The following is a 13,530-nucleotide window of genomic DNA, read 5'->3' as shown; positions in this document are numbered from 1 at the left end:
ACATAATAATTTGCTGACATTCTGTTCAGTTCCCAGTATTGTCTTTAGAGGCATGAGATCAGCATGCTTAGCATAATGGGACCTGAAATACATGAAGTGAGAACCAGTTCCTAGCCCAAAGAAGTCACCATCTAAGTAGGTGACTTTTTGAAGAAGAGCTATGTAAAAAGACCTTCTGTAGCACCACTTGTAACATCTGTCTAGTTACATGTAGTGCTCCAGGGAGCCCCTTGGACTCACTTCATCCCAAAGTTCTCTGTTCTCCCTCTCTCCCTTTTCAAGGAGCTCTACCAGCACTCTGCTGAAACACTGCACTGGGGCAGTAGCAAGAACACCAGCTGTTGTGAGTATTTTTGCAGTGGTGGCAACTACAGGAGCCTCTGGCTTCCATGTAGACCATTGCCAAGCACAAAAAGAGCTTTTGCCACCACTGCAGGAGCATTGGGAGCACATTGTAGCACTGCAAGTGATAGCTATCCATGCCCAGAGTCTAAAAAGGAATTAAATGAAAATAAATCCATAGCAGCCGTAAGGGGCATTTAATAGCTAGTCGTGGGCTGCTTGAACTTCGATGGTCCATCGGGCTAGCATGGCTAAGGCATGTGGGCTTTTGTAGCCAAGAAAATGAGGCACGGATGTGATCCTGATGGCAGATCCAGGTTTTTGTAAAGTCGGGTGTAGGAGCAGTAACTGGTGCTCCTCCCAGCTTCTTCCACCCCTGCCAACCATCAGGGCAGGTAGAACATGTTATGGGAGCAGCAGCTGGAAACTTTTTTAAGAAGTCATCCTGACCCTGCCCCAGCTCTCAGCTCTCCTCCATGCTCATCAGCACTGCCCTTCCCTGCCTCTACCCTTTCCCTTCCTTTCCTGCCCACTGCTGCTTCCACTGTCTCTGGCTGCCTAGAGGGTGGTGTAGCTCCAGAGCTGCTCCTACCCTACTTCAGCCAGGCTGCACAGGGAGACAGACTCAGCAGCAGGGGCATGTGGGAGGGACCGGACAGGGAGGAGAAACCCAACCTCCCACTGCCATTGTCCCTGGCTGAGCCTGACTCCCCACACCACCTGGCTGAGGCAGGGCAGGAGCAGCTCTAGAGCTCCTCTGCCTCCAGTGCAGTGGAAGACAGCAGGAGTGGTAGGCGAGGCAGTGGGGAAATGGAGGGGAGAGATGGGAAAATTCTTCCCAGCTTTGGGGACTTAAAAAAAGTCCCTGGCTGTTGCTGCCATGGTGTGATCCAAAAGGAAGTTGTGACCCTACCACTGCACCCCTTCTGGATCCACTCCACCCATGTTGCATCTCCTCCACTCCAGCTTCTCAGCCTGAAAAGTGAAATAATCCTTTACAACTTGGTTAGTTGGAGGTGGCCTCTGGTATTCTTTAGAGAGAACCTCAGACTCACACCCCTAGAGCAATGGATACAGGTCTGAACCACTTTGCCCCCACGTCTCCACATTCAGCATAGTCTCCTGTAATTTTGTTATAATCCCCCTCCTCAACTGGCTACATTCCATGGGATGCTGCAGCCACAATGGAACTAGGAGCGTGCTTCACATCTCTTTACCTAGAGATGAAATTCAACCCTGAAGAGAGATAATACAAAGTGTAAGTACCACCAAAACCCACTTCATTCCTATTTTAAAACGTGTTTCAAGTGCTTAATGAGCCTTATAGAAGCCATCTGTAGAAAGGGAACTACCTATAGTGATGAGATCTTTAAAAAAATTATGTTGCTTTTATGATGCCTACAGAAGTAACTAAAGAAGCAGAGACAGAGAAAGATAAAAAAGAGGCAGCCAGAAGCAGATCCAGGATTTCGTAAAGGCAGGTGTGGGACCAGTGACTAGTGCTACAGGTGTGGCTGCACCCCCCCACTGCCAGCCTCTTCCCTCCCACCCGTTCCACCAGGGTGGGCAGACCATGCCCTGAGAGCAGCAGCAGCTGAGAACTTTAAGTCCCAAAGAAGGTAAGAATTTCCCCAACTCCCTTCTCCTCTGTGCTCAAAGGCATACCCTCTCCTCTTCCCTCTCTGTCCTCTCCTTTCCTATTCCATCTTCCCTGCTTGCTGCTGCTGGTATCCCCACTGTATGTGCTGTCCCAGGGGAGAAAGGAGCTCCTGTCCTGCTGGAGAGGAACACCTAGAGGGAGCAGGCAGGAAGGGGGAACCCACCCAGCCAGCACCACTGGTGTTCCAGGCTGAGCCTATCCCCCACACAGCCCAGCCTGGAGCAGAACAAGAGCTCCCCTCACCCCAGGGACAGTGGCAGTAGCAGGCAAAGGAGAAAGAATGGGATGGGAAGGGAAGTGAAGTGAAGGGACAGGGAGGGGACATGCCTCTGAGCACAGAGGGGAAAGGAGCAGGAAATGTTTCCCTTCTTTAGGACTTAACGTCCTGGGCTGCTGCTTCTGCCATGTGGTCAGACGGGGAGGTGCAATCATGTCACTATGTCCCCTCTGGATCTGCTCGCAGATGTCGGTCTTCTTGTGCATCAGTCAAATTGTTAGCTAATTTTCACTTGCATTGAAATTCTGCTCATCTTATCTAGCTGAATAGATATACCAGAGAACTTGAATGCTTGTTACTGATGAGAGCACTGGTGGTCCCATTTCCATAGAAGACAGCCCCTGCTGAGCCTGAGTTGAAATTTTTTGCTTGAAAAATTAGAGCTGGTCACAAATGTTCCAGCTGAACATCTTTCTGTGAGAAAATGCTGATTGCGAAAAATCAAAATATTTTTGTGGGAGTATTTGATTTTGTTGGAATTGTTGGTTTAAATATCGAAGTAATTGAATTCAGCTGTTATGTTATAGAAATTGAAACTAAGTACATCAACCACCTCAAAACAATGTAGTCTGATAAAGTAATTTCCTAGTGTTTAGTGGCATTTTTGAAACATCAAGGTTTCATACCAGTTTGGGACAAAAATTTCAAAATGTCTAAATAGTCTTGAAAGTAAATGAAAAGTTTCAACCAGCAGTATTCTAAACTGATAGGGTTTGAAAATAAACAGAGTCTCAGGGGCACAGAGGCATTTTCCAAACTAGAAATTCATATTAAAGAATGTGCCACAGAGCACAAGTAGATAAAGTCACTTACCTGACCTTGGTTACATGTCATCTTCAAGCTTCAGCTGAGTTCCATGGTAGCTCTATTATCCCAAAATAATGAATGTTGCTATTTATGAACGCTTCAAGAAACCTAGAGGAAAACAGTGCTTTAAAAATCACTTGAACTAAATCTCCCTCTTTCTCTTGCTAGCAACTGCACTTACTACTCTGCCCTATAGTTCCTGGGATCGCTATTTTTAGACATGATAGCAAGTCACCTTGGAAATCATCCTTGTAGAATTTAATGCATGGATACAGAACAGCTACCATTTTTAAGCAGGTAGAAAGGGTATTATGGAATTCTAAAGGGAAAGGATGTCCATCTTAGCTTTTGCCTACTGTTCTGACAGGAGTTAAAAATTCATATGTGAAAACAGGATGATTTGTTTTAAATTGTTCATTCTGTTACATCGTGCAAAGCTGTGCTGATATCATGTCAGCTTGTGTTGCATCATATTTTACGCTGATATGAAGCAATGTATGGTTGATATTTGTTCAGATCTGGGTCATCTCTTGTAAACTTATTTGCCCAGTCAGTTCACTGGTATCCCTGCCCACTTCATCCTCCTCTTTCCTGAATTCTCTCCTCACATTTCCTGGATATATTTTCCTCAAGGCCCATACTCAGATATGTTTTATTTGATGCATACAAGTAGTCCCATGGGACAACTCACATAATGAGAGCTGATAGAAGTTTCAATTTAATATATTTTCAACTAATTTTGGCAAAAACGGATTGTAATTGTATATTATAGAGGTACTCAGGAATTCCGATTATAAAACTCATTTCCAAAACATTCCTACAGAAAATGCTGCTTTAAAAAAACCCACCACAAATCAAGCCCGGCAGCTATACATCTTTAGCACTGAACCCAGGCAGAGAAGTGAGTCTTTACATATGTAGCTCACTGCAGGATCAAAAGGCTTAAGTCAACTCAAGGAGTAAGGATGAGAATATTAAAGATAATCTCTGTGATTCCATATGCACAGCCCTGCTGAAATCCAGAAAGATGAGTACTTGCCTTGATGCCATCCTAGCATCTAGAACATTAATAGCCTTTAAAAAAAGACATGATATACTGACAAAAGACTATCCATCTCTCTTTGGTACTTATATGGCATTCATAATCACAGTATCCAAGTGCTTCACAGTCTTTAATATATTTGTGTCCAACACTTAAAGATATGCCACTGTCCCTATTTTATAGATGAAGAGCTGAGGCACAGAGGGCCTGAGTATTCTAATATTATAAAAGCCTAAGTATGTCTGTCTGGCTGGCTATAATGTTTTATTCTCTCTCTGATTGGCTGATAAACAGCCAATCAGAGTGTGAAGAAGCGTTCTGACAGAGGGCAGCCCAGCGCCATGAGGGCGGGGACACAGAGGACAGCACAGCTGGCCTCACCCCCCACACCCTGTATCCTGGAGGTGGTGGTAACAGAGCACGTGGGGGGAAGGGAACGAGGCCAGCAGGGTGGGGAAAAGCTGGCCCGCTGCGGCCGGGGGGAGGGGAACAGCAGGCCTGGCCTGACGCGGCCGCAGCAGCAGCTGGGGGAGGGAAGGAGCAGACCTTCTCCCCACCTTGGGCCTGGGCCTGCTCCTTCCCCACCCCCCACCTCCATGTTGGCCTCAAGCCGGCTTCTCCCATCCCCAAGCAGGCCTGACATGGGGGGAAGGAGTGGGCACACCATGGCATTGGCGGTGATGGTGGGGCCAGGGGAGGACCAGGCCCGGGCCTGACGTGGGGGTGGGAAACGAGCCGTGGGCCCGGCCCAGCCCAGCCCAACACAGCAGCTGTGGGGGTAGGGAAGGAGTGAGCCTCCTCCCCCATCAGGCCTGGGTCCACTCCTCCCTCACCCCTGCTCCCTCACGTTGGCCCTGAGCCTCCTCCTTCTGTTCACCTGCCCCCACCAGGTCAGGCCGGGGGCCTGCTGTTCCCCCTGCTTCCCCAGCAGCCCGGCTTCTCCCCACCCTTGGTTCCAGTCCTCTCTTGCATCAGGCCCAGGCCTGCTCCTCCCTTCCTCCAGCTGCTGCAGCAGGGAGCAGGTCCAAACGCCAAGCAGCAGGAGGGAAGGGAGAGTGGGCCCAGATGGGGGGAGGCCTGGGGCGCCATCTCCCCCCTCCTCCCCTCCCATCATTCTTGACGAACAATTGGCTAGTTTCTATATAACGTCTATGGTATCTCTTGGGAGGGGTGCTCCAAAGCATGCCCCATCCCCTCATTCCAGCTTGCATGCATCAAATGGTCAGAGATATCTCAAGTGCCTTTGGGGAAATGTCCCCAGAGCCTTTGCTGCTGCATTTTTGTGTTTGGCACAATTTAATGGAAAGGGGTGGGGAAGGCTCCACTAGGAGCATTCATCCACAGATATGTGGGGATGTGGTGTATAAGCATCCTGAATCACTCCGTTAAAAGTATGGAATTGAACCCTAGTCCTAATTCTTAACACTGACATCCTAATCACTAGGCTAGAATATTATTCCCTGGTTGCATTCTCAAAGCCCAGCTTCCTTATCTTACTGTGTGAGTCATAAATAACACAATACTTTGCAGAAAATGGCAGGCTGACAACCATTTTAAGAATGCTATTAATGTAATCATTGTCATCTGTTTTACAGGAACAGGTAGCATTGAAATCCCTGTGCTTTGTTTACTAGTAAACGGAGGACCAAATACACTTAAGGTAAGACTTTCTTTGCAATGGCATAAATAAGGAAGGTAACATATCTACGCACTGTAACTGTCAGCTACTAGAATGTTCAACTGAAAATTTTGCTGGGTGCCAAATATATCTTAGAAGACTTTACACAGTTTGTACAACAGCGCTGTTTTTTATTTAAAATATTGAAAACATTTCATTTTCATCAACTTTGCCAGCACTTAAAACTTGTCTTTGAATAATGCTGCAGTTTGAATAAAATCCAGAGAAATACTGTTTCATTTTATAAATGTCAGAAGCTCATTTAAGCCTTCTAAGGGGTAACACTTCTGGCTGATGCAATGGAAGGCAGTAGTAGAAATCTGGGGGAGAATGCTGGTGAATTGAAGTATTACCCATCTATCATAATAATAGGCTTATTCTGTCCATCTGGAGCACTCTGATTGGTTGTCTCAGCAGCCAATCACAATGCTTATTGAAACAACCAGTCAGAGTGCTCCAGCCAGACAATAAATGTTAGATCCAGAAGCATTTCAAACATATGTGCATTGTGCTGGTAAGTCAGAGCTAGAATGAAGCACCGGGGGTCCCCACCATGGAGCAGGCAGGCTCCACTGAAGGAAAAAAGCAGTGAGAGCCTTTTCTTTCTTCCCCCGCTCCCTTGGAGCCTGCCTGCCTGTCCTACAGCCAAGGAGCGAGCTGCCAGTGTGCCCTGAGCTGTAGGGGGCCCTGGTGCTTCCTTCCCCAGCAGCAGTGCCTCCCGGGACCACCCAGGCAGGGTGCCAGCGTGTGGGTGCTGCCTGGGGAGCACCACTGCTGCGTAGGAAAGTCCTCCAGTTGCAGGACATGCAGAGATGAAAAAAAAAGTTCATGCCCCCTCACCACTTCCCCCCTCCCCCATGGGGAAGCCTGCCTGCCTGCCTGCTCCATGGGGACAGAGGTGGGGAGACAGAGCTTCAATCTAGTTCTGACTTGCCAGCATATGTTTGAAATGCCTCAGGATCTATAATAATAACAGGCTTATTCTGTCTGTCAAGAGCATTCTGATTGGTTGTTTCAGTAAGCACTGTAACAACCACTGCTGAGACAACCAATCAGAGTGCTCCAGACAGACAGAATAAGCCTATCATGATTCTTACTATAGATATTCCTAAGCCTGTGTTTACACATGGACAGCTTTATGTAGCCTTTTTGATGGTGACAAATTTTGATTCCATTGAAGTATTCAGTCAAAAGGTAACTAAAAATCCTGTATTTAAAAAGACATACTTTTGCAATAAAAGTGCAATCACAAATGTTTTGTGGGTTGCAGCTAGTTTCCTAAATTTGCATACAAATAGATTGGCTCATTGAGCAATGTGTGGCAGCAGTCAGATATGGCATCCTTTGCACTGCCTCTCAGGACTCTAAGGAAACCCAGATCCAGGGTTACAAGATACAGCAATCTAACAACTTTCTGTCTCCACCAAGAGCCAAAGCTTCTCTCATCAGTGGAGGAGACAGCTCAGTGAGGTACACTGCCAGGTCTCCTTTAGCAGTGGTTCTTAGACCCTGAAATTCAGGTTCAGTCTTTTCACAGCAGTAACATACTCTAAAATGGGACAATTCTTTTTTCCACCTCTAGTTTACCTTCTCCAGTATTTCTTTACTGATACTGTGCATTACCTTGTGCACTTCTGTCACATAATCTTGTTGGTATCCTGTGCTTAAAGGGTATGATCCAGTTCAAGGGTGGGCAAAATGCGGCCCGTGGGCCGGAAGCGGCCCACCAGGCCATTTTATCTGGCCTGTGGGACCCTTAAAAATTTAGAAAATTAATATTTATCTGCCCCTGGCTGCCTGTCATGTGGACCTTGATGGCTTGCCAGAACTCATGAGCAGCCCTCCACCCAAAATAATTGCCTGCCCCGATCTAGTTAAAGCCTGAAGAAATCATTATGAGCACCTCACCTGACTTCCTGTATACTGCAGGACAAAAAAATTTTCTTCATGGAATGACTTGCGTTTGAATTAGAGCACCTCATTTTAAAATACACAGTAAACCAGTGATTTAAAGGCACCAGGTAATGGAAAGTGTATGACACCCCTTGGTGATTTGTTGCAATAGTTAATTCCCCTCACAATTAAAAAATGTTTGCCTTATTTCCAAATTTAAAACTAGCCATTGCACCTTCCACAGTTTAGTCAGGTAGATTAAAATCACCTCTGGCTTTAGCAGTCTTCACTCCATTTAGACTGTAATGAATTCATCTCTTACCTTTTTTCCTTTATAGCTATACATGACAGAAGTTCTGGTTTGTGTGCTGTTGAAAGCTTTGCAGGGCAAACCTATTACTCTTCTTTTGCAGGCTTCAGGAGACAAGACGGGGGGAGGAGTCCAAGAAAAGACTGGGTGGGGACAATGTTATCTTTGGTCTGCTTACATGCTGTGAATGAATATCTGGTTGCTTTTTTAACATCTCTGCCACTCGAAATGTGAAAATTTATATTATCAGGGATTGTAATATTCAGTTAAGAAAAGCACAAAAAAAATCTTTAGGAGAAAAAGCAGCACTGGGGCTCCAGCAGTCTTATGAACTGCTCACAGACCCACCATAAAAATTGGTAATTGGTAGTGAGCCAATAACATTTCAGTTAGGGTGATATTTTTCTTATTAGTTGCTGTAGAATGCATTTTCCACCCTCCCCTACACCATTTCTTCATAGCAATCTGCATGTCTCTTCTTGTCTGTGGATACAGTGAAACTCTGCATAAACAATGTTCCTTGTTAACCCTTCCAGCAGCCCTTTTCCTAGTTACTAGGCTTCAGCTGATGCAGAGTAGCTGATAACCTGTTCCTACTAGATGGCTCTGCTTTTCAGGACACCCAGTTAATTTTAGCCGGGGGGGGGGGGGTAGGTCCCCTCACTGAGATTCCCATCCTTGCTTCTTTCTATATTATTCTGAACCCAAGATTGAAAATTTGCACTGAAATAACAGACCAGGACTAGTGCATAGTGTAAAATAAATATAGGCAATAATGTATAGCCTGTAAGTCATCTCATCAGGAAAGCCAGTTATTAAGGTGATCCCAAATAATGAGCCTGGGCTGAATACACAGTAAGTCTGGTTCAGGCATGTATCCCATCCCTGGTTGTAACATATTTTAACACACCTTAATGTATTAATCTATTTTATTTTTCTTTCCACAAGATTGTACTAAAGTATGTTTTTAAAACTACAGAGAATTTGCAAGGGCTTGGAAAACTCCGCTCCCTGGCTCATCTTAGCGGGATCTGGGGGGACAGCTGACATCTTAGCTGCATTAGTGAATGAGCCACAGCTTATTGTGCCGCAAGTGGTCAAAAAACAGTTCAAAGAAAAATTTCCTTCAGAGAACTTTTTATGGAAAGATATTTGCCAGTGGACAGCAACAGTAAGCTCATTTGTTTGATATATTCATGTATCAGATTCACAGACTTTCTCTTACAGTTTCCAGCTTCTGTGGTCCATCTGGTAACCACCCTGTTTTATCAGATTTCCTGGGAGGCTGTTCAGAAATAAGCTAGACATAAAATTGAGACTAATGCCACACAAAAGGTATTTGAGATCAAAATCAGGCTAGATGAGACTATAATTATTTTTGGCTTAGTAAGTCATTTAAAACACTTAGTACTCTATCCTCCCCTAAATAGTTTCCTCAAGTAACAGTCAGAACATATGAGCTAGGGAGTCCCTCTGGAGGCCGTGCAGTATGATTCATGCAGTGCAGCTGTGGAGGTTCTGCAGCTGTAAAGAACCAATCCATGAGCTGAAACTATTAAGCAGAAGTCTGATTCTGGATGTGCATGAATAGACTTGCTGCTCTTCTTTATCTCCACCATCCTCATCTTCTCTCAATAATAAATGCTACTCATAAAAAGAACAAGATCCACAGACTGTATAAATTCAAAGAGCAGTGGAGTAGTTTCTCCTTTTAGAAGGACACTGAACTTTGCAATGGCCAGATGATGGGATTGCAGAAGTGCACAATAGCTCACCGAAACTCCCTATGTGGGGATGGGGCCTTGAACAGGCAGGGAGTTGGCGTGGACATGGATCTGGCACCTTGGAGCAGCTGCTCCATGTTGATGGCAGGCGGCAGCTTCAGCAGGGGCAGCTCTGCTGGGGTCTCCACCACCACCAGCACCACCTCCACACAGCTCTTGTACCCTGAGGAGGGTCTGGAGCCGCTGCCTGACTTGGTGCTGCTACCTGGCTTTAGTGGCAATGGCCTGGGTGTGGCAGCAGTGGCAGCGGCGGCAGCAGCTGGGCAGCCACAGCAAGAAGGGCCCTAGAAGCAGCAAGGGGGAGGTGGCCATGCCTGCTGCCAGGTCCCGCTTTTCCCCAGTGCCCGGAAGCAGCTTCTGCCTAGCTGCTGCCACTGCCGCCTCCGCACCCAGACTGCCACCACTGAATCTGGGCAGTAGCATGAAATTGGGCTGCAGCTCCAGCCCCTCCTTCAAGGAGAAGGGCACCTCCATCTTTACAGCTGCCCGCCCACTGATACTGCGCATGTTGGCCGGGGCAGGTGGGTCTGACGTGGGCGCTGCAGGGACCCCAACCCCCCATGAGGGGCAGGCGGGGCCAGGGCCAGGCCTGTACACTCAGCCCAGGGTTCAGGCCCTGCCTGTGTAGCTCCTGGCCAGTCTCCATGGAGACCCCAGGGTCTTGGGGCAGTGATCTGCTCCCTGCATGTCTCTGGCCCTGTGCTAGCACTGCCTCAAGATCCCAAGGTCTCCCTAGCCCTGCCCAACCATCTGGCTCCCAGATGCCACTCCCCACTGGCCCACAGCTTCATCCCAGCCACCCGGCCAAGTTACCTTCCTGTGTGGGTCCCATCACCAGCAGTAGGTGCAGGGCAGATGGGTCTGGGTGTCCAGATAGCAGGGTTGGGTCCAGTGCCAGCAACAGCTGGAAGGAGGTGCCACTGCCAGGTCAGCTGGGAAATGGAGTTGTCGCCAAGACACCCCAGCCTTGCTGCATGTCTGGGGGCGTGGGACATACCATGGATCAAACTGTGCCTGGGCTAGGCATGACAGAGGGACCTGCTGCAGGGTGGACAAATCCCTGTGGGCTGGATCTGGCTTGTGAGCTATATTTTGCTTACTCCTAGTCTATCTCCATTCTCCCCATAACCATACCAGGTAATTAAAGACTGTTATTAAATATCACCCCTCCTTCCCCCACCCTCCTCCCTAACATAGTCTTCACTTCTCCAAACTAAATAATCCTCATTATTTTAGCCTATCCTCATAATTCATGTTTCCCAAGCCTCTAATCAGTTTGGTCACTTTCTGCTAGAGTCTTTCTAATTTCTCCACATCTTTCTTGAAGTGTGGGGCCCAAAACTGAACAAAAAATACTCCAGGTGACACTTCACCAGTGCCAAATAAAGTAGGAGAACCACTTTCCTTGATTTGCAAATGATGCTCCTGTTAATACAGCACAGTATACTATTGGCCCTTTTTGCTCCAAGAGCATGCTGTTGGCTCATATTCATCTTACAGTCCTTTTCTGCAGTACTGCATCCTAGCCAGTCCTTCTCCAATCATGTTCTAGACTGGAGTTTCCCAGCATAGATCAACTTTTGATGGTTCTCATACAGCGAACTTTTAGAAAGCATTTTCATAAACAAAGGAAGCTGCTAGTAGAAAAACAAGTTTGGTTGCAGAATGAAAAGGCGAGATGCTTAGAACTCATAACACTATAAATGTTAGCTACAAAGAAGGCCAAAAGTCAACTGAGAATGATAGAGAGAGAACTGGATTGGCACTCAGGAGATCTGGCTTCTTTTCCCAGCTTTATCACAGACTACTATGTTCTCACATCTCTTGTGTGGAAATTGGGGCTAATAATTCTTCCTTTCTTCCACCCTTTGTCTATTCTGTATATTGAGAATATAAGTTCTTGGGGCAGGGACTCTCCTACTGCATGAGATCATAGCACCAATTTGAATAGCAACAGGATGACAAAATAATTTATTTCAACCCCCCTATAGATTCAGAACATTATTTCCCAGCAACATCTTTTAACAGTTCATGACTTTGAGCAAGAAGGTTCTGAAGAATTAGACACAGTCATTTTGAAAGCTTTGGTTAAAGGTAAGGATCCTTTTTGTGTTGCATGTATACATGTTACATGCTAAGTACATATTCTTCTAATAACTTAAGAGTTTGTGTAGAATATGTACAGCTTTAATTCCTGAAAGCTAAGTTTGCCTGTTGTTGCTCTGCCAAGTATTATTTTCACTTGCCAAGGGTCATTCAGTTTATAGAATGAGAGCTTCAAATCAGGAAGACCATTTTTAGAACGTGTTTTAAATCTTGGATTACAGCTAAATTGGGAATTTTCCGATAAAAACATATTTTCACCAGAAAAATCATCTATTTGTTACATGTGTTTGTTAAAGCCAAATTTTTTTACTGGAATATATGGACTAGTCTCAACAGAAAAGGGCTTCTTTCATTCAAAATAGAATTCTAGTTCAAGATCGGGGGAAACACACACACACACACAGGTGCCTGACCTAGAAGTTAGGGCACTCACTTGCATTACAACAGACTGGGTGCATCTACATGAGACATTAATTGTGCAGTAATTAATTGTGCTGTAAAAAGCTTCTATACGTGCACCCCTATTAGGGTACATGAAACTAACACACTCGGCAGCAGAGTAGGACTTGTAAATTTAAGGACAAGTAAATACAAGCCCTACTCCACTGCAGGGTTTGTGTGTGTGCAGCATACAACTGGCTGGCTGGGGTACAAGGGTGCTTCAGTGCTGGGGCTGCCCGCCAGTTAGCCCCACACTGAAGCACCCTCGTATCCCCTGCAGCCCCTCCACAGCATATTGAGTAAGGTCGGAGTAGCCCTGGGCTGGCAGGCTGACCCCCTCCCAGCCTCCTGCCAGTCGGGCTGCTGTGATCTGGGAAGCAATAAGCTCTGCAGTGTACTGCTGCCCCCTAATGCCATGGGTAGACACCCCCACTGAAATCCAGCATCTTGCTCCAACGTATAGCAGCTACACCTTGAAAAAACTGAGCGACATGCACCCATGAATAGACAACAGCTCAGTAGCCAGGGCATTCATCTGAGCTGTGTGAGACAGAGGTTCAAATACCTGGCCTGAATTAGGCAGACAAGATTTTGACTTGTGTCTACCACATCCCAGGTAAGCATCCTGGTTTTTCAGATACTTGCTATTCTGGGATAAGGGGGGCTCCTTTCTGTTTTGGCCCCCTTCAAAAAACCAAACCAAAACAAAAAAACAAACAAAAAAACCCCAACCCGTAAAGGCCTTGAGTCTACTCCTATACAAAATAGAACCATTTAAAAAAAAAAATTGGAAGCAAGCGAAGTGTGCTGTTGAGCAGGGGTTCCTGTTTGATGCAGTCTTCTGTTTGCTTGTAGGTGAAATAACTGAAACACTCAGATACATACTTATATGAAACCATACTGGACAATTTAAAAATGTATATGCTATTCTAGTTGGCAATGAATTATCTGATCCATGGTTGCTATTAGCTCCTGTCAGAAGCAACAGGCTATAGAGGAACTGAAATATGCTGGGGATTTTATATTTTAATTAAAAAAACATTTTAAAAAGCCACACATCCAAATGAGCTTCCATAGTAATAAAAGCAGTCCAGTTTTCCTACAAACCTTCACTGTCTCTTCTGACAGAAGAGTACAGTAAGTTAGCCATCCACTTCAATTTGTATTGGACCATCCAAGTTTCAGCATGG

At 46.0% G+C, this 13,530-nt stretch overlaps 1 protein-coding gene across 1 annotated transcript in view; it reads left to right on the top strand.

Annotated features, from left to right (window-relative positions):
- The window catches only part of TRPM5 (transient receptor potential cation channel subfamily M member 5), a 77,299-nt gene that overhangs the window by 13,196 nt on the left and 50,573 nt on the right, over positions 1–13,530 (top strand). Inside the window, exons 5-7 of the mRNA XM_090032507.1 lie at positions 5,724–5,788; positions 8,989–9,180; positions 11,785–11,887. Coding sequence (XP_089888633.1) covers positions 5,724–5,788; positions 8,989–9,180; positions 11,785–11,887 — 360 coding nt within the window. The remainder of the gene's footprint in view (positions 1–5,723; positions 5,789–8,988; positions 9,181–11,784; positions 11,888–13,530) is intronic.

This window comes from Crocodylus siamensis, chromosome 2 (assembly GCF_052110815.1).
Source record: "Crocodylus siamensis isolate JL-2025a chromosome 2, ASM5211081v1, whole genome shotgun sequence".
NCBI lineage: Eukaryota > Metazoa > Chordata > Crocodylia > Crocodylidae > Crocodylus > Crocodylus siamensis.
The sequence above is the reverse complement of the archived record's forward strand: the minus strand, read 5'-3'. Positions and strand labels throughout refer to the sequence as shown.